Source organism: Panicum hallii, chromosome 2, assembly GCF_002211085.1.
Source record: "Panicum hallii strain FIL2 chromosome 2, PHallii_v3.1, whole genome shotgun sequence".
NCBI lineage: Eukaryota > Viridiplantae > Streptophyta > Magnoliopsida > Poales > Poaceae > Panicum > Panicum hallii.
The window spans coordinates 55,115,600-55,139,449 of record NC_038043.1 but is presented as its reverse complement, the minus strand read 5'-3'; the positions used below and the strand labels follow the sequence as shown (position 1 = coordinate 55,139,449).

Genomic DNA, 23,850 nt, shown 5'->3' with positions numbered 1-23,850 from the left:
AGATGGAGATGGATTTAAATGCGTGCCACCGCATCGTGCTGCTGCTTCTTTTCTGAGAGGAGCATCGTGTTCCATTTCGGAGACTTCTTTGAGAAAAATAAAGCTGCCTCACGCTCGCGAAAAAATAAAGCTGCCTCACGACATACACAATCCATCCTAAAAAAAATACAACTCTTACTTCCTGAGAAGTTAAGCAATTGTTTTAAAGTTTAATCAAATTTGCACAATAATATTAACATTTATGTTACCAAATAAGTATCATTAAATTAATCATATAATATATTTTTATAATAAATCTATTTAGAGATATAAATATTAGTAATTTTATGTATAAATTTGATCAAATATAATTTTTTTTGATTTCTCGAAAAAAATGAGAGTTACATTTTTTTTAACGGAGGGAGTAGGCCCACACAGCAGACGAAGTTGTGTGTAATACTGTAGAGATGCAGATGGGCCAAATAATCAGCCCATAGGCCGAAGATATGGCCCACACCGTAATTTTTGGAAAGATTAGCGCTCAGCCCAGTCCGGCCCGTCAACCGTCCGTGCGGATTTGCGCCTTCCTTGGTTGGTTCCTCTCTCACTCTGCATCCCCCACTCCGCCGCCGTCGTTGCCGCCATGGGCCGAGGCCGCAACCGTAAGCCCCGCAACTTCGCCACGTTCCGCCTCTGCCCGCGCCCCGGCGCCGCCGACGCCTCCGACCGCGTCTTCGTCCGCGTCGACGACAACCCCTACTCCGTCCCCGGCTTCACCGACGACGGCGGCGGCCCCTCGTCCTCCACCGCCGTTGGAGGCGACGATGAGCCCTCGTCCTCCTCGGCCGACGACGGCGGGGGCGCCCTCCCCGAGCACGTCCGCCACGAGATCCTGGAGCTCGGCCTCCCCGACGACGGGTACGACTACCTCGCCCACCTCCGCGAGCTCCGCCCCTCCCTCTCCTCCACCGGCGGCGGTGGCTCCTCCGCCGTGTTCCTCCCCAGCCGCCGCCGCCCCACGCGCTCCGGCCCCCCCGTGGACGTCAAGGTCCGTCCACTCCATCCGTCAGTATTCCATGCCATTTCATCTGTCTACCGGGGTGGCTAACTCTGTCCGCGCGTGGTGCAGGCGTACGACTTGAGTCGTGCTCCGCTTGGTTCCGGGGAGGTTGCGGTGGCGATGAGGCGGGTCGAGGAGGCTATCGACCTGGATGTCGCGAAGCTGCTTGACGGGAGTGATTTGCCGGCCGTTGAGTCCGGTGATGAGGATTTGGAGGAGGATTTTGTTATCCTTGCAAATCAGTCAGATGAGGAGCAGCAGATTGAGGAGGAAGAGAAGAACATTGGTGGGGGCAAGGAGAAGGCCCAGCAACAGCACCGTGAGCAGTTTGATTCGGTGAGCCCAGGGGCTGCTTCATCCATCATTACTGCCTGTCAAATCTTAACAAGTGCTGCTGATCCACTAGCAATAGCAGTAAATCATTCTTACATATCATTCGTGTCGACAATCAACATGCCATCCATGGTTGCTGTTTAGACGTTGGAATTTATTTTTGTCAACACTTCATTGACTATCCTGACAAAATCATCTAACATGGGTGCGAATTGTGCCTAAGCCTTTTTGCATTCTAATTTTTTTGGCATGCCATTGAGCATTTAATATTCGTATGTGCAAGCTTGGCACGTTTTTCCTATTGCTCAGTCAGGTTCCATCTGGAATATGTTGATCCCCGATAACCAAGCATTTGACTTTTGTGCAATATGCAACTCACAGCTTGCTTTGGAAGAATCTGGTGGCGGTGAAGACGCTGTTAAGTATTGTGCAACTACTGTTTCTAGATCATATCTCAGTATTCACCCTGGGAAAATTCTAGTTCCAGAAAATGCTAAAAAGAAACTTCCAAAATTTTCTACTGGAGAAACAAGTATGAAAAAGGCCATCATCAAAAAAGGAATTGAGAACCTTCCTGCAGAGCACTTACCTCAAAGGAAAACTTGGAGTGATGAAACTTCAAATCAGGGACCCTACAAGGAACCAAAAGTGGAGGCTAAAGAAAGCTAGGTAAAAATGATGCTTTGAGGTTTCTTGTTTCAACTCTTGGACATTTAGTTCACATTTGTTCATTTATTTGATCTTATTTGATTAGTTGAAAATGGAAATGGTAAAAAGAGGGGACGTTATCAAATTTTGATCTTCTGTATTTAAACTCGATTCAAGCTCTGTTTTAATAATAACCAAACATGTTCTCAGATTGTTCTGTGATAGCATTATTATAGGTTCAACAAACGTGTGTTTTTCAGAAATGTTTGAAAAAAGCAAATCATTGAGGTTTATTTTTCTGCTTCCTGTCGGTATGATGATAACCTTGCATGCATTTCCATGAAATGCCTGAAACCGTGGTATTTAGTGTTTACCGGCTTGTGGCGCCTTTTTGTGATTTTTTTCTTCTCGAAGAACATATTTTCTTCTAGGAAAATCTTTGTGCGCAATACATATCATCATTTTTACTGATAGCTTTGTCTCCTAGGCTGCGTTGAAAGATCAAGGTGCAGAGCAAAGAAATAAGATGCCAAGGGCTTGTGTATATGAAGGCTCAGCAAGTTGCTGCTGTACCTGGACCATATTCTGTACGCCTTATGTATGTTCTGTAATCTGAATCTCTATCTTGAACCATGTACTTTCAAACTTCCAAGACAAGATGGAACCAAATGTTATTTATAGCTAGATGTTGTGTCTCTATACAGTTCAGATCCTATCAGCATTTTTAGGAGCAAATCTTTACCGGGGAGGAAACACTGAAAAGAAAAGCTATATTGCTAATGGGTGCCTAAGGGGATTTGATAATGAGAGCTTGGTTAAAGGAGAAGAAACTAAATTATATAACTGAGATATTCAATCAGCCGAGGGATCTGCAAATTGAAGAGTTAACGACAGTGTCCCACCATGGAAGCTACCAACTACTGAAGAACTGCCGGGGTTGCCATCCAGATTACTGTTTAGTGCAAGGCACCTGTGTTCAGCCCCAATCCCCACTGTTTTTTCGGTTCATGAGATGGACTGGAATGGCATGCGTGCATCAGAGGGAACGCAGAGGATGTGCAGCCTGCAGCGGCACTGTACCTAGCGATGATTAGCGCTCCGTCCTTCCGGTTTGGACTTTGGAACGGGCGCCTTTTCAGTCAGCTTTGGTGGTCGCTGCTGCTTGGCTTTCACGTTGGCGTTGCTATCGCGCTCCAATCATGATGATACTGCTCCCAAAGACGATGACATCTTATGATTCCTCATCATTGAGAGTTGTGCAACAAATGATACTGTTCATGATCCAGCATATCATGATCACCTGCAATTTTGTTGTCTACCAACTTTTGGGTTTTTCTTTCAGTTTTCACTTATCTACTTCGAGTCGCTACCATCGACAACTCTGCAGTGGTAGTTTGGAAACAGAAGCCCTTCTGCTATCACACAATTCAGTTTGTTTTTAGCGTTTTATTCAAGTACCACCTTTAAGTGTGTTGATCACAGCATGATGCTACCTACCTGGAACCCGAAATCACCGTACGCAGAATGAAAGCACGTTGTGTCAGGTAGGCAGGTGTCCTGGGTTAGAATGATGTAGAATGAAAGAACGGTTTCTTTCTAAGACTAGAATGTAGAATGACACAACAGTCGGTCGCATTTTCTCTTTACACAATCATGTATATCAATACCTCCCCAAGGATCAATCGAACTATACATTGATTTCCTCCGAAGGAAAACACAGCTTTCATACAAACAGCCTCGCCACCTCATCTTTAGAACCAAGAACATGGAAAACAACTTTTCACAAGCACATCCTTACATATCCAGATGTGTCTCCCGATCCTACACATTCGACACGGGCTGACCTGGAAAGATTAGATTATCCATCAACACACACGTTTGTCAATAAGATGATAGCGGGGTTTGATGGTAGGAGAATAGAGACGGAGCAAGCTTAAGCAAGGTGAGAATGCTGAGAGATCTTACAGGTTATGAGGAACAGCACCAACTCCCACCACTGCTTGTTTCATTGGTCTCGCACTGCAGCACCACAGCCTTCCCGTTGCTTAATGACTGCAGCTCGCTTCTCTTCTGCTCTTGAGATTGAAATACCTTCCGGCTTAGTATGCTGTAGATCTCCTTAACAACAGTTTGAAAAGCTGCTGCAACATTTGACGAGTCTAGGGCTGAGGTTTCCATGAAGAAGAGGCCCTGAGCCTCAGCCAAGGCTTGGCCTTCTGCAGTGCTCACCTCACGAGCATGCTTCAGATCGGTTTTATTGCCCACCAGAATTGTGATGACATTCATATCGGAATGAGCTGTAGTCAAAATGAGTCAGAACTAAAGTATGTGGTAAAAGCATAAAATCTAATAAGGGCCTAGTGTTGAAATCTGAAAAAGGTGCATCTTGCTTTTGGCCATGGTCAGCCTTGAGATAATGGGTTGATGGCAAGTACAATGATGCTAAAAACTCAAAAATCTTCTAGATGACTAACAAGATGCAACACAACCCCACTAAAAAAAAAGAAACAGGTGAAAGATGCACTGAAACGAGTGTACTCCATGTTAAAGAATTAGGTAAAAAGTGGTTCTTACTATGCAGTTCATTAAGCCATCGACCAACACTATCAAAAGTCTGGCGCCTGCTAATATCATAAACAAGGAGAGCTCCAACAGCGCCTCGGTAGTAAGCAGATGTAACTGCTCTGAAGCGCTCTTGTCCAGCAGTGTCCCATATCTGAGCTTTAATTTCCTTTCCATCAATTACCAACTTTTGCGTCTGGAACTCCACTCCTATAGTGGACTTGGAGTTTGGGTAGAACTCATTCCTTGCAAATCTTGCTAGTAAGTTTGATTTACCAACAGAGGAATCACCGAGCAGAACGATTTTGAATAGATAATCCTGGCTCTGTTCTTCATCTCCATCATAGGCCATTGTGAAACAACTCTATAAATACAGTTGCTCTTCTAGCACTTGACAAACGTACAACAACCCTGTTATGTTGCAGAGTTATACAATGAGATGAGTACATGAACAATGGGCAGAGTTATACAATGAGATGAGTACATGAACAATGGGAAATGACTCAAGTGTAACAACAAAGATTCCTAAGCAATGTCAGGAAACAAATCCCACAGATCTAGGAATATATCACATGCAGAATTGCTTGAATAAGTCAAAACAGTCGCATGAAAATAAATGATCCAAATAAAACCTCACGTTGACACAGTAAAACCATAAGCAGTTCTTGCTTGATTACAGGTTTCTGGTGACAGGACTTAATGGAGTAGGAATTATTCATTTTCACCTTCCAGAGCTCAAGCAATATTAACAATACAAAGTTTTCCGTGGTGTCAAATTAGCAGCATGTACCCAACAAAAGATTTGTCTTATCAATTGGAATTCGGAACTCTCTTAATGAAATACGTGCGCTGCACGTTCTGGAATTCAGAACTAGCAGGAATCATGAAATAAGTGGACCTTTTGTTTTCGGCCAAGAGTAACAAGTTAACACACAATGTTGATGCATGAAAACTATGCACAAAACCAATACTTAAAAGAAAGAACAATAACTCAAATTCATATCACAACAAAGCATCAAATTAATTGTCAGCAAAGTACCATTCATATCTACCAGAGAAGATCTATGTACTTTAAGCCACCATTGGTACGTTGATATAGTGTTTCACTCTTGAGCAAATTTGGTTTAAGCAAATCCTCTTTCAATCACAGGTCGAGCAGAATACAAAGGGTACAACAGGACAAGAGAGAATGAGAAATCTACAAAGAGTGGCTGATGCTGTCATAATGTGAATTACTGGAGTACATCTGCCCTTAAATCGGAACAGAATGTCATGGATCTGGACAGTTCAGGCAAGCCACCACCTACTGGATGTGAAGATCCTGGAAAAGGCCAATAATGTCACTGGATCAACCGATGATTTGTTCCAGCAGAACACCAATAGAACAGTGTGAAGTTCCTGCAGTCCTGGACAACACATGCACGAAACCAATGTGGCACAACCCATTTCCAGAAAGAAATTGGGGGAAAACAATGTACCAGTCGTATTAGTGTTCTACTAGCCAAGTATGAGGCACCTACTATCGTTTCCTTAGGCTGATGATCAGCAACCCATGACATCAACAGTAATTTGCCCAAAACCCGAGAGATTTTGATCACCCACTACCCGCGCCCACATTCTCAAAAACAGGTCCCCTGGTTGACTTGCTTCCGCATTGCCCGCCAAATCACACAAACCCAGCTGAATGTCCTACCACGAGGCTCAAGTCCACCCAATGCAGCACCGGGGGCCAGCAGACGCCCGAGAATTACGGGGAAAATAAACCGCGCCCGCACCTCGGCAGGCCGCTGATCTCGCGCGCCCAGACAGAAAACCAACCGAAGTACCGAACTACGGGTGAACGGAAGGATTGGATTGGTACGGCGCCACGCAGCAAGCAAATCCGCCACTAACCGAATGCGGATTGCCGAGGCAGGAACAAAACCAAGTCGTGGAGGGGCAAGGGAATCCATTCGCCGGAGCTACTCACCAGCACGAGACGAGATCACCCTCCGCGCCCCGGTGGATCTCCACCCCGCCCCGACTAGGCCGAGGGCGAGCGAACCGGCGCCGCGGCGGCTGGCGGGCGGGCGGTCCGGCCGGCGGGCCGACCTGTACGGCCGGTCGGAGGATCCGGCAGCCGGAGGGAGTGCGGGCGCGGGAGAAGCGGGGCGGCGCTGCGCTCGACGGCGGCGTGGACTCGGAGGAGGCTAGGTTTGTACTCGGGGAGAGGAGGGAGGGAGGGAGGGAAGCTGGGTGCGTGCGCTGGTGGAGGTAAGGTGAGGTGAGAGATCTAGATCCCCGGCCGCCCGGCCGCTCCGCCCCCGCTGCTGCCGCCGCCCGTGTGTTCCGCCCCTGTGTGGTGGAACTCACGTACCGCGTGGTCTGCTTGCCGGAAGCACCAGTGCGCAGCGCACCGTCTCTTTAAATTCTGCGAGCTCGTTTACCATCCGGCCCGAGAAATTTTACCTCGCCACGAGGTTACTGCTGCCTCGTGGTGACTATAAAATTAAGGTTCGTAAAGTTTACTTCTATCCCAATGCTCTTTCCCCCTTCTAGACTCCGCGGAACTGTGAGTTTTTACCCAAGCTGGAAGTGTAACTGGCCTTTGTTCTTCTTTTGCAACCAAATCGTATGTTCGTGTACAATGGTGATTCCTGAGCTACTTGCAAGTCTTTTAACAGTCTTTTTTTACTACGAAGTTGCAGGCCATAGCAGATTTTTTACTTTGCAAAGAGAACAGTCCCCCGAAGCAAAGCTATCAGTGTACTGTAGGACGGTTCGCTGCATCTTGGACCGGTGGGGGCGCGAGGAATTGAAAGCACCTGCAGTCCTGTGCGCCAGCGGCTGCCGGGCGATGGCGACGCTGACGGTGACAAGCAAGTGGGGCGTCGCCCGCCCCCGTCCGTCCTGCTGGTCTGTTCCCGGCTTGCAACCCGCCCGGTACGAGCAGACCAAACCAACCGGTGTACCACACGCCAATCCAATGCATTGCAGCATAACTGCGAGATCGTGGGCATCGCCGACCTGTAGCGTGTGCAGCCAGCAACCCGGCAAGAAGATTACAGCGCTGTGGTTTAGGGAGCTCGTACTAGTAGGGAGGTTACGCGTGCCTGCTGTTGAGATCACTGGGCCAATCTAGCTAAGTGAGCAGCCAGCCACCGGCCAAGGGCTGTGGGATAGGATAGGAGCAGGAGCAGGCAGCACAGAGGCATGTGATGTGATTTGAGGATGGAGCCATACCGCCATGGAGGGGTTTGTTGCCGTTTTTTTTTATCATGTTAGCCCTTTTATCGAAAAAACTTCAGGTTTGGGTTTCTGGAGAACGAATTCATAGTTTTGGACCCTGGGGATCGGCGCATCAGCCATGGCGCCGAGCTCTCAGCCCCTAAGCTGACCTAGCGCTGATGTGGCACGGCGCCGAACTTGGTGCCAACCCGAGCGGCGACGCTGGCAAGTTGGTTGGTGGCCATGGGAGGGTGGCAAGGTGGAGAGCGGCGGCTCCGGCGGCGCGGGCAGCGGGGATCTACGTGAAGAGACGAACCCAACCATGGGTATTGTGTACGAGGAAAACCGGCCGGCCATGGCCAGCGGCAAGCTGCAGCTCCGGTCGGCAGCGAGGCTCGAGAACGAGCGCGGAAACAACATGAACGTGGAAGAATGAGGGGAGCACGAGCATCACCGGCTCACGTTCAGTCGATTTGAGCTGTTGGGCAGTGGAAACGGTGGCCGGAGTTGCAAGTTCGACGACGACGTGGATCTCGGGCGAACTGGAGGCCGGCGGCTGGTAAGACTGTCGGTACATATGGACAGAGGTACCTCCTGCTAGAGTGTCCACACCCTTAGCGTCTCGCTGTCGCCTCACAGGAGAACATGATGGTGTCAAGCCCCGGCGTGTGCGCCAAGCACATCGTGGTGGACGCGCGCCACCACATGCTCGGCCGCCTACCCTCCATCATCGCCAAGGAGCTACTCAACGGCCAGAAAGCCATTGTAGTCCACTACGAGGAGATTTCCCACTCCGCGGGCCTAGCCCGCCAGGAAGTCATCTGACAGACTGTCCACCCTAGTGGGCACAGGATTTTCCAAGCCCACACCCTTGTCCTCTGGGAGACGGGATGTATGGTCCGGACCTGGCAGCTGGGACCGTGGTCTCCGGACCTCCCCCTGAGCTCATATAGGTCCGGCGCCCCCCACGTGCCCATGAGGGCAACGTATTTGGGGGTCCGGCGCCGCCACGTGTAGGAGCCAGATCCCTATGGGCCTGTCTCTCCAGCTCGCCTCGGGGGCCCGGACCCTCCTATTTCCTCCGGGAAGGGGTCCGGTGCCGCCACGTGCCACCAAGGTGGCGACTCCAGGGTCGGCCCTGCCACGTGCCCGTGGCAGAAGGCCTTCTGCGGGACGCCAGCCCAACAACCGCATTAAATGCATGTAGGTAGGCTGTGCGCGCCCAAGTCAAAGCATGGTCTGCCCAACTGACACCACGGTAAGCCCGCTTGTTACCAAAGCGGCGCGTCACTGTGCTCTGCGCGCGGGCAGAAGGCGTCTAGTCACATCACGGCGCCGCGCGCGTGAGTAATGATGGCCTGCTGCAGGTGTGCTGAGGCGTGCGCTGCAACAGTGCGCGCGGAGGCGACGGCGCGGCAGGGTCAGCGCTGCTTCTTCGCCTGTCAGAGGGTCCTGACCCAATAGTGGCAGCACGGTTTCAACTGTTGGGTAACACTGACAGCAGTCACTATGCCGGCAAGGCGGCACACGGCCATATCTTGGCTGTAGATACGCACATCAACTTCTCGATATTGAGGACTACGGAGAGGAGCTGGAGATGAAGATCTCCATATCTCTCGTAGGACAAGCTCCTGTTGGCCGGACCCACCTGTCGGGGTCCCGCTCAGTGCAAGCACCTCCCTTAGACTATAAAAGGGAGAGCGCACTCGTTAGAAGGATACATCTGAACATCCATCTCAAGCTCAGGTTCAATCCAGGCTTCCACAATCAATACAGCATCCAAGTGGGCGTAGGGTATTACGCTCCGGCGGTCCGAACCACTCTAAAATCCTTGTGTCTTTCCTGTGTTCATCCGTCCATCGATCAAGCGCTCCTAGGTCTCCCCCAAATTCTTCCTTAACTAGGATTAGGCGGGTGCATTCCGCCACCCCGGCTAGGGATTTCCTCCGACAAAGACCTTCGATTCCCGGTGAGGTGGGGGTCGGGGCTGGTGTTGGAGGGGTTGGAGAGGGAGCTAGAGAGGTGATGAGCCTCGGGTGTGGTGAATTTGAAATCCATGGAGGGAATCAAGCGGATTTGGCTGACGATGCTCGAGCTTTGTCAATGGCGTATGGAGGAAGAAGGGAGCTGAGCGTGAGAGAGAAGGAAGATAGCGTGCCCTTCCTTCTGGATAAGGACGAAGGGCCGTTTTAGATGGGCTACTACGACGCCACCTGCTCGGGCGCCGAGAGCCTCATCGAGACCATCGTCCACGCCGCCGTCCGCAAGGACGCTGGCAACGGCCCCAGCCTCATCCACCTCTTCTTCCATATCTGGTTTCGTCAGGGTACTTATCCTATCGCTGCGCAATTCGCAGTTCCCCAATGCCAATACCAGTTGCCAACAATAACTACTGTTGCCAACAATACAATGCGCCGCCGAAGCTGGGCTGCGACGTGTTGCTGCTGCTGGACGGCCTGACGGGCAACCCGGGCAACGTGATGGTGGAGAAGACTGCGCCGCCCAACTTCCCCAGCCCCCGGGGCTTCGCCGTCATCGACCGCGCCAAGAGCGTGGTGGAGCACCGCTGCCCCGGGACCGTCTCGCCTTCATGGTGCGCAACGCCGCGTGCATAATGGGCGGGATCAGGTTCGCCATGCCGTCGGGCTGCCTCGAAGGCCGCGTCTCCAACGCCTCTGGGGCCATCTCCAACCTTCCCTCGGCCTTCTTCAACCTGACCCAACTCGTCGCGCGCTTCGCGTCCATGAACCTCACCGCCGCCAACATGGTCACACTCTCCGGCACGCACTCCATCGGGCGCTCCCACTTCTCCTTCTCGGGCCGACTGTACCCGCAGCTGGATGCGGCCATGGATGGCGCCGAGCTCGGCGTTGTGCCCTATGACGTCGAGCCCCTACCACATTAGCGCTAGGTCAACTTGGGGGCTAAGAGCTGAGCGCCATGGTCCATGGCGCTGAGACATGTTACCTCAGTGCCATGGCTCACGGCGCCGACCCCCAGAATCCAAAATTAGAAATTTGTTCTCCAGGGATCTAAATGTGAACTTTTTTCAAAAAAAGACTAAAATGCAAAAGGTACGGGGTTTGTTTTTGTTGGCAGCGGGTTGAAGTAAAGGAGCCTGCTTGCGTTGCGGTTGCAGTCGCAGGTCAGGGAAGCAAAGCACCTAGGATCATTACCTGTGGCTTCTTTGTTGTTTGTTCTTGAGGTGGATGGATGCAACTTTACGACAGCACGGATGGTCCATGCCTCGCCCTTCTTTAATTCTTTGCTTCCCACGCCGTCTTCCTTGTTTTATTCTTTTGCCCTCTTCTTTCCCTTTTTCTTTCCTTTAGTTTATTTAACTGTAATGGCATTGCTCAAGAAGTCAAGATCCTAGGAAAATGCAAGGTTATTCTTGGCTTTAAGAGGAAGAAACGCATTGTATCAGCTTCTAACCTTTGTTGCATCTTCCACAGATGTCAGTGTGGCGCTTTGACCTTTGCCTAATATTTTCCGTCGGAATTGGGCTGATGAGAGTCGAAAGGGAAATGAATTCCAGTTGCACTGTGCTAAGGTACACCTTTTACCTCCAAGGAGGTAAGATATGAGCCAAATCTTGGCCGTTGACTATAAAGAGAAAAAAACAATTAGAAATATTAAGAAAATCTGTTAACCGGCTTCTCCCGGTCATATGCAAGCAAGGCTTCCTAAAATCACGGAGTTCCCAAACAAACTGCATGCATGCCGTCATGCATTATCCGGTAAAGCTGCGGTTTGAGAGGAAGCCTCTATATATCTGGTTATAAAAAAATTTGTACCGACACTCATCACAGGGAGTTTGATTTTTTTTTTTACATATTCACAGAACATATGCATAATTATGGTATTCACAAAACATATGCCAAATTATGGTTGTCACGATTACGGTATGGTCATCATGATCACGATCATCATGTGTACTCGTCTGCAAATACAAACTCCCTGCCATGGCTCTTTAACACGTCCAGAAAAAAAAAATCATGTCTAAGATTATGGCATAGAAATTGGAGTAACTAAGTTTGTTGCAGCGGAGGAATGGATGAGAGGCCGTTGTGATAACAATTGGTGATTAGGGGGTATGCGCAACCATTGTCACGTGTGGTGCCCTATAAAAATGGCTGGTCAGTTATTTTCCACCAAGTATTCCTAAACAACAAATAGGTATGTCACTTTTTAATTCTAGTTATCGAGATGAACGGTCCATAATTACGTGGGAGTACCGTAGCAGAATCCTTTTTCTTTTTTACTTATAAGAGCATATCCAGTAGAGTACTAGATTGGATCCTATCTTTAAATATAGGGTTTAAGAGAAAAAATAGCCTCCAACAGGAGTTATATTTTATAAAAAATTGGCAAATCAATTTAGAACTCAGTCTCTCGGGTCCTAGATATAGGACTCAATTGGTTGGGTACTGTCGTGATAAATCTAACTGACAGAGACTTCTTTCCCCAATGCCTCCGCTCTAATATTTCTCCAATTAGTTGTAAATGATATAATTTAAGATCCCGCTGTTGGAGTATAAACTTTTTTTTTACCCTAAATATATCAAATATGTTCCTAATACAGATTATAGAATTTAAATATAGAACTTATGGTACATGGTTGAAGATGCTCTAACGAGTTGCACTGTTTCCTCGCAGCGTGCGATGCGATGCGATGCAATAAATCTCGATGAACCATCATGTCCACAGAAAACTTCCCAGTGGCCCGAGGGGTAGCTGCTGCCTATGCACATGGACGCTGCGCGGGCAGGCAGCACAGTGCGATGCACTGCACGGAGCCTGCAGCAGCTACCACCACTCGCGCAGGCTAGCGCGGAGACAAACAGCCACAGTGCCCGCCTGCACCCCTCTCCTCTCTCTGCTCCGCGGGCAGGAGGAGTGTGCGACATGCAATCGCCCACGCGTCGGCTCCGTGCCGCTGCCTCCTCCCGCCGCCGCCGCCGCCGCTGCTTCTGCGCCGCGTCGTCGGCTTCTCTCCGTTTTCCTATTCGGGACAGAGGATTAGAGAGACGGAGGTGGTAAAGTAGTAGGCCTCAAGGCCCAAGTACTTGGGCTGTCTGACAGTTGGATCATGGGGGTGTTTTATGGGCCAGCCCGCTCTACTTGCAGACTTTGTGGGCCATATTCGGCCCATCCCTTCCCTTCCACCTGTCGCAATCGTCGCGCGGTTGCTGGAGGACGAGGCCGAGCTTGTTCCACTCCAACTTGACCTCTCCATAATCTCCCAAAAAAAAAAACTCTCCAGTCTCCCTCTTCCCCCTTTCCTAGCCATGACGGAAGTCCCACCAGCTGCTCCTGGCGCCCAAGCAACCGCGGCGGCGTCCCCGGCGGGCGTGCGCGGTGAGCAGGCAAGCACGTCAGTACGCGTGGGGCGTCCGCTATTCCCTTCTTCTTCTCCAGTTCTGCCGGTGTGACGCAGCGGTGGTCTGATTGGGGCATTATGCGTGCGTGTGGTGATTGGTTCAGCTCGCGGGGGACGGGTTCGCCGAGCCGCGGAGGAGCCGGAGGTGGAGGGCCCGGGCGGAGCGCGGGGGGAGACGAGCACGCGCGTCTGGTCGTGGCGATGCCGGCGCCGCCACCGCCGGCGATGGGCCCGACCCCGGCGGGTGTGAGCGCGGCGTATGTGCCTGCGCCCGTACCTGTACAGGCGCGGCCTTGGTCGGGGTCGAGGTCGCCCATCACGTGGGTGAGGTTCGTGGTTGGATTGCTGCTTCTGGTGCTGCTGGGCTACGCGTTCATCGAATGGGGCCTCCCCTTTCTCTCCGAGAAGGTGATGCTTCTTGTCTGATCTCCTATTAAGAATGTGGGACCTACTTATTGACGCAGGAATTGCTCTCAATCCGTTCAGATTTGCAGAGAATTTGTTCTATCTTCTCTCTCAATACGAAGGGATTGTGCCTAATTCCAAAATCCAAACAAGCTTCACATAGGATTTATCAATCATATAATGATTAATCACACAAGTTATGTAGTTAAGTTCAAGTTTTATTTAAGAATCCCAAAATTATGCAGCAGATGGCACTTAAGTTTTCTACATCATTGTCATGGTAATGCTGGGTATCCCATTTTATCTGCGCTTGATATTGTAGGTGATCATGCCGATTATTCAATGGGAAGCAAAATCTTTTCGACGTCCCATGTTAGCGGTCGTGATAATTGCTTCTCTAGCACTTTTCCCCATTGTGTTCCTGCCTTCTGGTCCAGCAATGTGGCTAACAGGAATAATTTTCGGCTATGGCTTCGGCTTCTTAATCATCATGGCTGGGATCACCATCGGCATGTCAATACCTTATTGGATTGGCTTATTGTTTCGTGACCGCCTAAATGTAATGTTTCTAACCTCTGTTTGATTATGACAATGGTTTTGTTTATTTTCTTAGTGTTTCATAATTTGCCACCCTTCTGCCCTCAATTGTTTGTCAACATACAGCTCTGGTTAGAAAAGAGATGGCCACGGCAGATTGCTCTGATTAAACTGGCTGGTGAAGGGAGTTGGTTCCAACAATTCCGTGTGGTTGCATTGCTAAGAATCTCACCATTCCCATATGCACTGCTTAACTACGCCGTAACTGTCACTGAGATGAAGTTCAACCCTTACATTTGTGGGTCGGTTGTTGGGATGATTCCTGATGTGTTCATCAACATCTACAGGTTAGATTCAGATCAACAGTTCATAACATACTAATGACTTGAAATAAATTTTGTTGCTGTCAGGATGCTATTCCAGTTCAGTAGTTGGGCATGAGCTGTGCAGTTCAATCAGAACCATTACAATCAAATTCATTTAATAGTTAGCAACTGCTCTTGTAATTACTCAGAAAGTCCAAATTGTCATATCATCATATTTTTTTTCCTACTTTTGCAGTGGGCGGCTGATACGCACATTGGCAGAGCTCAACTATCGCAAGCATCGAATGACAATAGTTGAGATAGTGTACAACATTGTCTCTGTTATTGTCGCCGTTGTCTTTGCGATTGGATTTACAATATATGCAAGAAGAGCTCTGGATAACATGGAACGTTCAGGCATCTGTTCCGAACCTGTCGGCGTCCCTGCTTCATCGACTGAGTTCAGAGATAACCTTCAAGGTTGCTCAACTGCACGTTCTGTGCCAATTGATGTTGTATAATAACAAATACAGTACACCTCTAAGGTCTGGTTGCCTTATAGTTTCAATCATGTACATACACCACACTAGATTGGTAGAAGAGAAATGTTAACAGCGAGTACTTATGGGACGGTCTGCTGCTGTGTTATGCAGCTCTGTATATAAATGCTACTTCTGTGATATGCTGATGCTGTTAAGTCGTTGCTGTTCAGACGTGTGATTGCTGCTTTCTTCAGACATGTATATTGTGTGCATTAGCCCTTAACGGATTCTGTCTTCTGTTATCACTTAGCACCAGTCAGGCATGCCGTGTGCCTACCGCCTCCCAACTGAGAACTTGAAAATGGGCTTGTGAATCTGTTCATGTTGGCACGTGTGTAAAACCATCAACTTTGTCAGATCATGTACGTCGATGCATTGAGTTCTACCATCAAAGTTACTAAGCGATCGTCAACTGCTCATGTCAAAGAAATTAGGAGCCAGGACGTACTGTAAAGTCTTGGAGAGTTCAGACCTGAATCGCAAGTTGGCTTAGTTAAACGTATCCAAAGTACTTGGAGAGTACGGTACAGTCTTGCAAGCTAGCTAGCCATCATGTGCGCGGTATACTGAGAGAAGCCTTCCATGATTACTACAATGGGGAAGTGGTTGGTATCCGAGGCTTCGCACTGCTGCTCGCGACCAGCCACGCATTCGTCGACGTGGCCTGGCCGGCGTCGGAACGGCCGGCTTGTGCTCTTGATCGTCAGCACGGGGAGCCGGCGCCGGAGCCGGCGGAGAGGCTCCTCTCGAGGTAGAAGGCCCGCAGCCTGGAGCTCCTGCTGGTGCTCGCGGAGTGCGACAGCACCGGGAGGCCCCACTGCGAGGAGAACACGATGGCGGGGCAGTCCGCGGCCGCGCTCGCCGCCACCGCCGCCGCCAGGCGCCGCACGAGCTCCGCGACCAGCGCGGCCAGCCGCCGCGCGGGGAGCAGCAGCACCAGCCGCAGCCGCAGCGCCTTCCCGCCGCCGGCCACCGTCGCTGCCCTCCACCTCATCCCGGCCGTTTTGCAGCTCCTCCTCCGCAGCCGCAGCGGCCGCGGCCGCCTCGCCATCGCCATGACAGCGCTCCTGACGACCGAGGCCTCCCCGTCGCCGATCTCGCCGCGCAGGCGCTGGTACCGGCACGCCGAGCGCGGCAGCTGCCCGTCCCTCGCCATGAGCATCTCCAGACCCATGCGGTGAGCTAGCAAGTTACGCGTGGATCGAGGCGGGCGACTGACCAATGCGAACTGAGGACTCGAGCTCGGTGATTAGCTGTGGGGAGGATATGGAGCGTACGTGCCTATATATAGCCGTGGAGACACGGGGGCGAATTATTGGGAGGGCGCGGCACATGGAACGAATCGTGTCCCGAGCGCGCGCGCCCAGTTGGGGAGCATAAGAAATGGGCGCGGCAGCGACGGGCGGCGCCTGCACGGCCTGATTGCCTTTGACACATGCTTTCCGTCGCCGGAATTGTATAAACTTGGTGGTGTACGCATGCGTAGTTGTGGTGCACCTCACTCTCCCTCCATGATCTGTCTCCATTGTTATTTGTAAATGAGTAGTTAGCTGTTGATACGCACACGCATATGGTACATGAGTGTGTCAAGCTAGTGCTAATTCGTTTCTCTAGCTCAGTTTGGGCATTGATGCATGCATATGCATGATTATACTAAAGTTTTTTTTTTCTTTTCTGGTAGAGTAGAGCATGATCTCTAACGGGATCAGGACCAATTGTCATGATCGCCAATATGAACTCCAATCATACGCTACATCGGGACCATAGGGTTTGAGTGCGAGTTAGTACAAGTTTTCGGTGTTTTTTTTTAAAAAAAAAATTATACATGATCCGAAGGGAATGCAAATCTTTCAAAGATTGTTACTGATATTGTGAGTGAGTACGTAGATGAGGTTGATTGATTGAAAGCCGTGGCCTGTGGCGAATGCGCCGTCACCAGCAAGATCATCTTCTTGGCCCGGCCGGTATTTGTGTTCGATCAGTAGGATTTCACTTGCTGCATGGCGTGCCACCAAAGCATATTCTGGCATACCACACGATGATTGAAGCGATCATTACACCATCACTTGACAGTTCGTTTACACGTAATCCTCAGCCTTTTTGCGTTGCCGTAGCACAAAGAAACCCACTGCCTTTTTTGCCAAAACGAGAGAGCCTGGCACTGGCATCGTCATCAGACGTACTTCGAGAATAAACAAGATCAACTGCAAGAAACTGTAGGGAGATTCTCACAAATCAGCAAGAGCACATACATCATGATTAACTCCATACAAATGCAGCGCATGACGATTAGGGTGAAGGCGTATGGTAGGTTTTATCGTTAGGCCGTCATGTGCTATCATTAGCGAGGCATAAGAAAAGGTCACTAGAGGCCAATGCAAATCATGGCCAATGATTGGGAAACGGCCGGCCTGGATGATTGCTTATGCTTTTAGTAATGGTATACGAATACGATGCAGCTTTGACAGCTCGAGTGTTAAACCTAAGAACATGCATGACATTTGGTAGGACGCAAGTTGCGCCGTAGATACAATGGAAACATATTCAAGAGGAGAATACTATGGAGTTGCAGACCAGCTGCTGAGTCAGTGACCAGTGCAGAGCCTATCTGTAAAGTGTGTGAAGAATGGACGCGCAAGCCGTACAGGTTACAACTAGCAGTGCAACATGTGGCAGAAGCAGTACAAATTAAGCATGTGGCTGCACAGGATCTTTATCCAAGTAGAAACAAGAAGTTAACAACCACAAGTTGGAATGCAAGTACCGAAACATTCTTCATGCTAGGTTGAGAACACTAGTAATCAAACATGAGCTCCAAAAGTTTATGAAAAGAAACTCAGCAGTAGGTATTAACAAGGTTCGGTTACAACATGCAGCTAAGATCTGGATCACTCGCATAACTAAATTGCTCTCATCATCACCATTGAGTTTTATAAGTTATAACAGGCCAACACAAGGTTCAATGCCCATATCTGGAGGAACTGCATAAACCAGATAATGAATTAAGTTCAGACAAACATTTGCGCAGCGCAGAAACCGTGATGTACCACACAGCGTAGAATCTTCATCTAGAGGCACTGCAACTCGGACCAAATTAAGCAATGAATGAATTAGCACAACAGTTCAAATGTGACATGGACAGTGATCTATGTGCACTTGTCTCCACAATGTTTTTCAGAGAGCTCATCGTACTCTATTGCATTTATAAACAGCTGCTGAATTCAAAATTGACTGGTTTTTCTATTATTGTTGCATTTTTAATCCATGCTACTCTGTAACCATATTCAAGTTGGCTTGCATTGTGCTCATTCCCAATGACATTGGATCTCATTAAACTAGCAGAAAACACTAAACAATTGAATCTTTGGTCAAAGATATTACTTCAGATGAGCATGAATTTCTGTGTCACATATGGACCTCTTGACTATCGAGTTTCAAAAAAGAGTATTTATATCTTTTGCTAATGATATAGCCTTCAGTTCATCTAAATCAATTATAGTTTTGGCCTAGCGAAACAGAAAGTATCTTGTGGACAAGGCAACTTCAGATCTAAAACACCCATAGAAAATGCAGCACCTACAACTGATAATCAATCCATGTAGAAACACGTGATTTGTCTAATGAGATTTTAGGGTGTACCCTAAACGAGTGTAATCATGCATCTTTCCGAGCTGAAGACAAGGTAGCAACAATTCTGACCTTGTAGAGCATGAAAGATCAGAGATTTTCCAAGGCAAAATCACGCCATACATCCCCTTGTGCTGGTTGGCTTTCTGGATCTGTTAGGTATTTAGAGCATCATATCAGAAAATTCAGGATCAACTCTAGATAATGATCATACGATACTAACTAAAATGTCATCTAAACATCATAAAACATTTCAAATATATATCCCAGAAATATACTGGCCGCAATCCACCAGTGTGCCTTACAATTGATACTTTCTAGTTTCTATGGTATGAGTTTCTTGAGAAGACAAAGATGAAATATGTAGACTGCGAGAATAATTTTATCAAAGAGAGTAAAAGAGATTTAAAATTGAGTTTGAAAATGCCTTCTCTTCTCAAAACAGAGGCATGCCGCCAGCTTCTTCTTTATTATTATTATTATTATTATTATTATTATTATTATTATTATTATTATTATTCAAACCAGTCATGTGGATCAGCATGTTCGTTCAAATCATAAACTCCATCCAGTATCAAAACCAATACTTGACTAGATTACAGTCCTGAATAGTGTATAAACTATAAGTTTATAACATCCACATTCCACGCTATCAAGTGCTTGCTTTTCATTTGCATATAGGATTTTTGTATATGACAGATGGAAACAGTGAATTAAAGTGGCCTAAGAGCCTCTTGCTGACAAAAAGTAATCTACAAACTCAACTCATATGGGCAATTTTATTTATCGGTAACCTATCATGTATATGTGGAATGCTGGGACTTTGTGCATTGTGTTTACAGATGTCTTAGTTTCTAGTTTTGGGGGTTTACCGACAGAAATTTATGAACTGTAGTTAGATACCGCACCTATAGCCTAACCCCATCACATTATTTGGCTTATGCAAGTTGCCTCTTAGCTATCGCCTTAACCAGATCGGAATCGGAACGAATCGCAACAGTGAGGACAGAGCAACACAGAGTGAAAGGCAGCGAGAACGTGAGCGTACTGGCGGGCGCGGGGTCCTCGGCGTCCTCTGTCTTCACGGCCATGGCCGGCGGCACGGGGATGTCTGCAAAGCCATACAGGGTGAGGGGTCGGATCCGTTGGGGCGTAACCCGATTAGGCCACCGAGGCAAGGAAGGGGACGCACCCTCGGCGGGAAGGGTGTCGCGCATCCACTGCTCGTCGACGACGTCGATGAGGACGCCCAGGCTCAGGCCCAGCTCCTGCTCCAGCCCGCTCATCTCCCCCTCTTCCCCGGGCACGCTCTGCTCTAGAGTGGAGTCGTGCTCTCGTCGTGTTGTCGCCAATGGCGGCTCGAGTGCTTTCGCGTTTCAGTTCGCCCTCTCTGTTCTTCGTAGTAGAAGGGGTAGATGGGCTATTTTTGAGCCAGCTCATGATCTATTTGGGTGGGCTCCGTTCTGTGTCTTCTGGGCCGGTATGCTCTTGAGATTTACCCGATCTGGGCCTCTCTACGCTATTGGTAATCTCCGCGAGTGTTTCTCATAAAAAAAAAGAATCTCCTCGAGTGACAAATGCTGAGGTAGTGAGGTACAATTGTTGAATTAAGCTGGAACCTCTGTGATCTCTTTTTTTTTAAAAAAATAAACCTTTGTAAACTCTGAAGTTAGAGTAACCATGTTTTTTCCCCGGAAATTGTTGACACAAACGAGACATCACGTGTACAGACACTAACTCATGTCAACGCTAGTGATGTAGTAAACATCGAGACTACCTTGAAAGAAAAAAAATAGCCACGTGGTATCAAAACTTAGAATTCATTTCTAATGGATATAGAGTATAACTATACCTACCTACTAGTGCCAACTACCATTGAAAGAAATAATAACATACTTCATTCCTAGCGGATGGGGGTATAACCACCTCCACTGACTTGTGCCTGTTCGTGAGAGTAACATGGTTTTGACACATTTGAATCTCAAAGTCATGAATGTCAAGTTGGAACTTTTTTTTCTATTCTTAATCAACAATTTTCGAATCTCATTTAAATTAAAGAAAGACAAAGAAAGTCTTTTCAAAAATAGTCCCGGACACCAGACATGGAAGTTTTCTCTAGGAACTTGAAAGTTCCTTGCTCCTGTAGTCCTGTCCCTCTCAGGTTTGCCGGCAATCAAGCCCGCCCCCTCGTCCACGTCGGACGACGACGTAGCGAAGCAGCAAAGGTACGCACACTGACGCTAGGAGTACTAGTCAGCAGTGGCTCGCCCTTCGCAATTCGTGTCCGGACGGAGCACACGGGAAATTGTTCCGTGCGTGCGCGATCTTCCTTCCCCTGAAAATACTACGGCGCGGCGCCGACACATCCAACCAGAGGCATCGCCGCGTGCCGGCCCACCACCACCCCCCTCTCCCAGTCCCCCTGTCTCCCATCTCACGCTCACCCAGTCACCCACCACCGCGCGCCCCCCTCCAAATCTCAGCGCCGCTCCAGATCCAGGATGTCCTCCTCCTCCGACCAGGACGACGGCCCCGACGGCGGCGAGGACTCGCCCCTCTTCCGCCGCCGCGCCGGGGGGCCCTCACCCGGCGCCGGCGGCGTCGCCGACGTCCCCGTCGCGCAGTCGCTCATCAAGGCGGCCAGCAACGTTTGCTTCTCCCTCTTCGTGCTCGCCGTCCTCGTCGTCACCGTCGTCGCCGTCACCTACCAGCCGCCGGACCCCTGGCTCCAGTCCTCCGCCGCCATCACCACCTCGCTCTCCCGCGTCCTCCCCAACTCCACCTTCCTCGTCCCCGACGACTCGCTCCTCCCCACCGGCGAGGACTTCAACTCCTCCGCCGCCATCCCCCCGCGGGCGCGCGCCGAGGCCAACCAGGACGACGCGTCCGCGGCCGTTGCCGCCGCATCCGCCGCCGCCGCCGCCAACGCGACCTGCGACCCGAACGCGCCTCTCAACTGCTCCGACCCGCGGGTGCTCGCCGCTGTCAAGGCGTTCAACGCCAAGGCCTTCTTCCGTAAGTCCATCGTGTTCCTCAGCTACGAGGCGCCGGTGGCCGGTCCCAAGCCCGGGCAGTGCGACGTCGCGTGGCGGTTCCGGAACCGCCGGGAGAAGTCCTGGCGCCGGTACAGGGACTACCGCCGCTTCAGCCTCACCTCGGGTGATGGGTGCGCTCTTGACATCGTTAAAGTCGGCAAGTTCCGTTCGGGGACGAATGCAGCTCGCCATCTGAAGGGACCGAAGAACTCCCGTGTCGTGGCGCCGCCAGTGGATGCAGAGATCAACGACACAATCCCGGTGGTTGGATCGGAAGCAGAGTTCAAGAAGGGAAAGTACTTGTACTACATGAGAGGTGGTGACCACTGCAAGAGCATGAACCAGTTCATCTGGAGCTTCTTGTGCGGGCTTGGAGAAGCCAAGTTCCTGAACCGGACGTTCGTGATGGATCTGAATATGTGTTTATCTGGGGCGCATACGGTGGATGGGAAGGATGTGGATGGCAAAGATTTCAGGTATTATTTTGATTTTGAGCATTTGAAGGAGAGTGTGTCTGTGGTGGAGGAAGGGGACTTTCTGAAGGACTGGAAACGCTGGGATAAGAAGAAGGGTCCAGGCCGGATCACAGTGCGCAAGGTGCCGTCGTACAAAGTGACACCAATGCAGCTTAAGAGGGACAAGAGCAATATTATTTGGAGGCAATTTGTCGGGCAGGAGCCTGCGAATTACTGGTACAGGGTCTGCGAAGGGAGAGCTGCCAAGGTCATCCAAAGGCCATGGTACGCTATTTGGAAGTCCAAGAGGCTGATGAACATCGTAACAGAGATTGCGGGCAGGATGGACTGGGATTATGATGGTCTGCATGTGGTCCGAGGGTGGAAGGCGCAGAACAAGCAAATGTACCCAAACTTGGATGCTGACACATCACCTGATGCGATCGTGAATAAGGTGACCAAGCTTGTTAAGCCAATGAGAAATCTCTACATTGCAACTAATGAGCCATTCTATAACTACTTTGACAAGCTGAGGTCACACTTCCATGTGCATTTGCTTGATGATTACAAGCAGCTCTGGTCAAACACTAGTGAATGGTACAATGAGACGACAGTGCTTAGTGGGGGTAAGCCAGTGCCGTTCGATGAGTACATGAGGGTGATTGTAGACACTGAGGTATTTTACAGATCAAAAACACAAGTTGAGACGTTCAACAACTTGACGAGGGATTGCAAAGATGGAATCAACACGTGCAACTTGTGACACATGAGTTCATGTTTTGATAATTTCTTGGTGTTCATATACTCTTCCAGTGGCTGGCACATTAAAATTTGGAGGAACTTCATCCAGGGTTTGTCTTTTGGCATACCATCTTAATGTATTTCCTGTCATGGAATGTTTAATTGGTTACATGTTCATCTGAGTTGTGTGCCCTCCATTCTAATTTTATGTAGTTTATGTATTACTCTTCCAGTGTTCAAAGTTCAAAAGTACGCAGTGAGCCATTTGCAACATCTCTAGATTAGCTGAGGACTATACCTTCATCGCATACCTGTTCTCGTATGCAACTTGCCAAAATATTTTAAATAGGAAATGAATTTGTCAGTAAACATATACGGTACATTTTACATTAGAGATCTATCGTGCCCTTCAATTGTGCAATTTTATGACATGCTATTTTTGTGACTCCACGGCTGCACCAGTACAGCTCAAGAAGCAATGTTGAACCTGTGTAATCTACGAAATACTAGCAGTCTTCTATCATGGTCATATGACGTTAGGTCATTCTCAGTGGTGAGGGTCATCGTACAGTTGTACAGATAGCAAGAATGTGACATGTGAACTAGGTAACAGTTACCAAGAACGTGACATGTGAACTCGGTAACCGAGCCGGAGAGAACTAGGTAACTGACCCGGAGGAGTGTCGTGGTGACGACACTCCTATAACATTTTATGAAACTCTCCTTCCTCTCTCTTCGTAATGACTTTATCATGTTAGTAAATTTAATGCTCATAGCACTCCTATGACACTCCTATTGAGATTGATTGGCTTTAGTAGTTAACCAGGGCTAAGCTATTCAAGTTCATGTAGCGTGTGGGCATGGAGCAAAGAGATGGAACCAAAAATCCAAACTGAATTTTAGGTACAGCTGTTTCTTGGGTGGCAGCTAATATTTAAGGGTAAATCATCACAATCAGATTTGACAGTTAGTTCAATGGAAAGCTATCAATCAAATGCCATCGACTATTCTTTTAGGCCGTCAGTCCAAAC

The 23,850-nt window shown here is 49.1% G+C and overlaps 5 protein-coding genes and 1 pseudogene across 10 annotated transcripts; 4 read left to right on the top strand and 2 right to left on the bottom strand.

The window, feature by feature from the left end:
- Positions 1 to 558: 558 nt before the first annotated feature.
- Positions 559 to 2,723, top strand: LOC112879673. Its single transcript, XM_025944035.1, has 4 exons — positions 559 to 1,027; positions 1,109 to 1,375; positions 1,754 to 2,041; positions 2,508 to 2,723. The coding sequence occupies exons 1-3, from the start codon at positions 623 to 625 to the stop codon at positions 2,039 to 2,041; spliced, it is 960 nt and encodes a 319-aa protein (XP_025799820.1). The 5' UTR covers positions 559 to 622; the 3' UTR covers positions 2,508 to 2,723.
- A 905-nt stretch (positions 2,724 to 3,628) lies between these two features.
- LOC112882658 (ras-related protein RABA5a) lies at positions 3,629 to 6,933 on the bottom strand. 3 transcript variants are annotated; one of them, XM_025947763.1, is made up of 4 exons: positions 6,552 to 6,933; positions 4,595 to 4,993; positions 3,986 to 4,317; positions 3,629 to 3,864 (listed from the first exon to the last, which is right to left on the bottom strand). In XM_025947763.1, exons 2-3 carry the CDS (start codon positions 4,932 to 4,934, stop codon positions 3,989 to 3,991), a joined length of 669 nt encoding a protein of 222 aa, XP_025803548.1. In that variant the 5' UTR covers positions 4,935 to 4,993; positions 6,552 to 6,933; the 3' UTR covers positions 3,629 to 3,864; positions 3,986 to 3,988. The 3 variants fall into 3 exon arrangements, with proteins under 3 accessions (XP_025803548.1, XP_025803549.1, XP_025803550.1); XM_025947764.1 differs by lacking the exon at positions 6,552 to 6,933 and adding an exon at positions 5,785 to 6,490; XM_025947765.1 differs by lacking the exon at positions 6,552 to 6,933 and adding an exon at positions 5,890 to 6,490.
- A 2,814-nt stretch (positions 6,934 to 9,747) lies between these two features.
- Positions 9,748 to 10,746, top strand: LOC112881333 (annotated as a pseudogene).
- A 2,292-nt stretch (positions 10,747 to 13,038) lies between these two features.
- LOC112879561 (TVP38/TMEM64 family membrane protein slr0305-like) lies at positions 13,039 to 15,139 on the top strand. 3 transcript variants are annotated; one of them, XM_025943835.1, is made up of 5 exons: positions 13,039 to 13,166; positions 13,277 to 13,580; positions 13,900 to 14,136; positions 14,241 to 14,461; positions 14,676 to 15,139. In XM_025943835.1, the coding sequence occupies exons 1-5, from the start codon at positions 13,081 to 13,083 to the stop codon at positions 14,938 to 14,940; spliced, it is 1,113 nt and encodes a 370-aa protein (XP_025799620.1). In that variant the 5' UTR covers positions 13,039 to 13,080; the 3' UTR covers positions 14,941 to 15,139. The 3 variants fall into 3 exon arrangements, with proteins under 3 accessions (XP_025799620.1, XP_025799623.1, XP_025799621.1); XM_025943838.1 differs by having other exon boundaries at positions 13,040 to 13,158; XM_025943836.1 differs by having other exon boundaries at positions 13,043 to 13,176.
- Positions 15,140 to 17,716: 2,577 nt separating this feature from the next.
- On the bottom strand, positions 17,717 to 20,000 carry LOC112882183 (anaphase-promoting complex subunit 13). Of its 2 annotated transcripts, none has more exons than XM_025947178.1 (4): positions 19,781 to 20,000; positions 19,637 to 19,699; positions 18,661 to 18,740; positions 17,717 to 17,942 (listed from the first exon to the last, which is right to left on the bottom strand). In XM_025947178.1, exons 1-3 carry the CDS (start codon positions 19,872 to 19,874, stop codon positions 18,679 to 18,681), a joined length of 219 nt encoding a protein of 72 aa, XP_025802963.1. In that variant the 5' UTR covers positions 19,875 to 20,000; the 3' UTR covers positions 17,717 to 17,942; positions 18,661 to 18,678. The 2 variants fall into 2 exon arrangements, with proteins under 2 accessions (XP_025802963.1, XP_025802961.1); XM_025947176.1 differs by having other exon boundaries at positions 17,743 to 18,038; positions 19,781 to 19,999.
- A 963-nt stretch (positions 20,001 to 20,963) lies between these two features.
- Positions 20,964 to 23,083, top strand: LOC112883074. The gene has a single exon (XM_025948302.1). The coding sequence runs from the start codon at positions 21,090 to 21,092 to the stop codon at positions 22,839 to 22,841; it is 1,752 nt and encodes a 583-aa protein (XP_025804087.1). The 5' UTR covers positions 20,964 to 21,089; the 3' UTR covers positions 22,842 to 23,083.
- Positions 23,084 to 23,850: the final 767 nt, after the last annotated feature.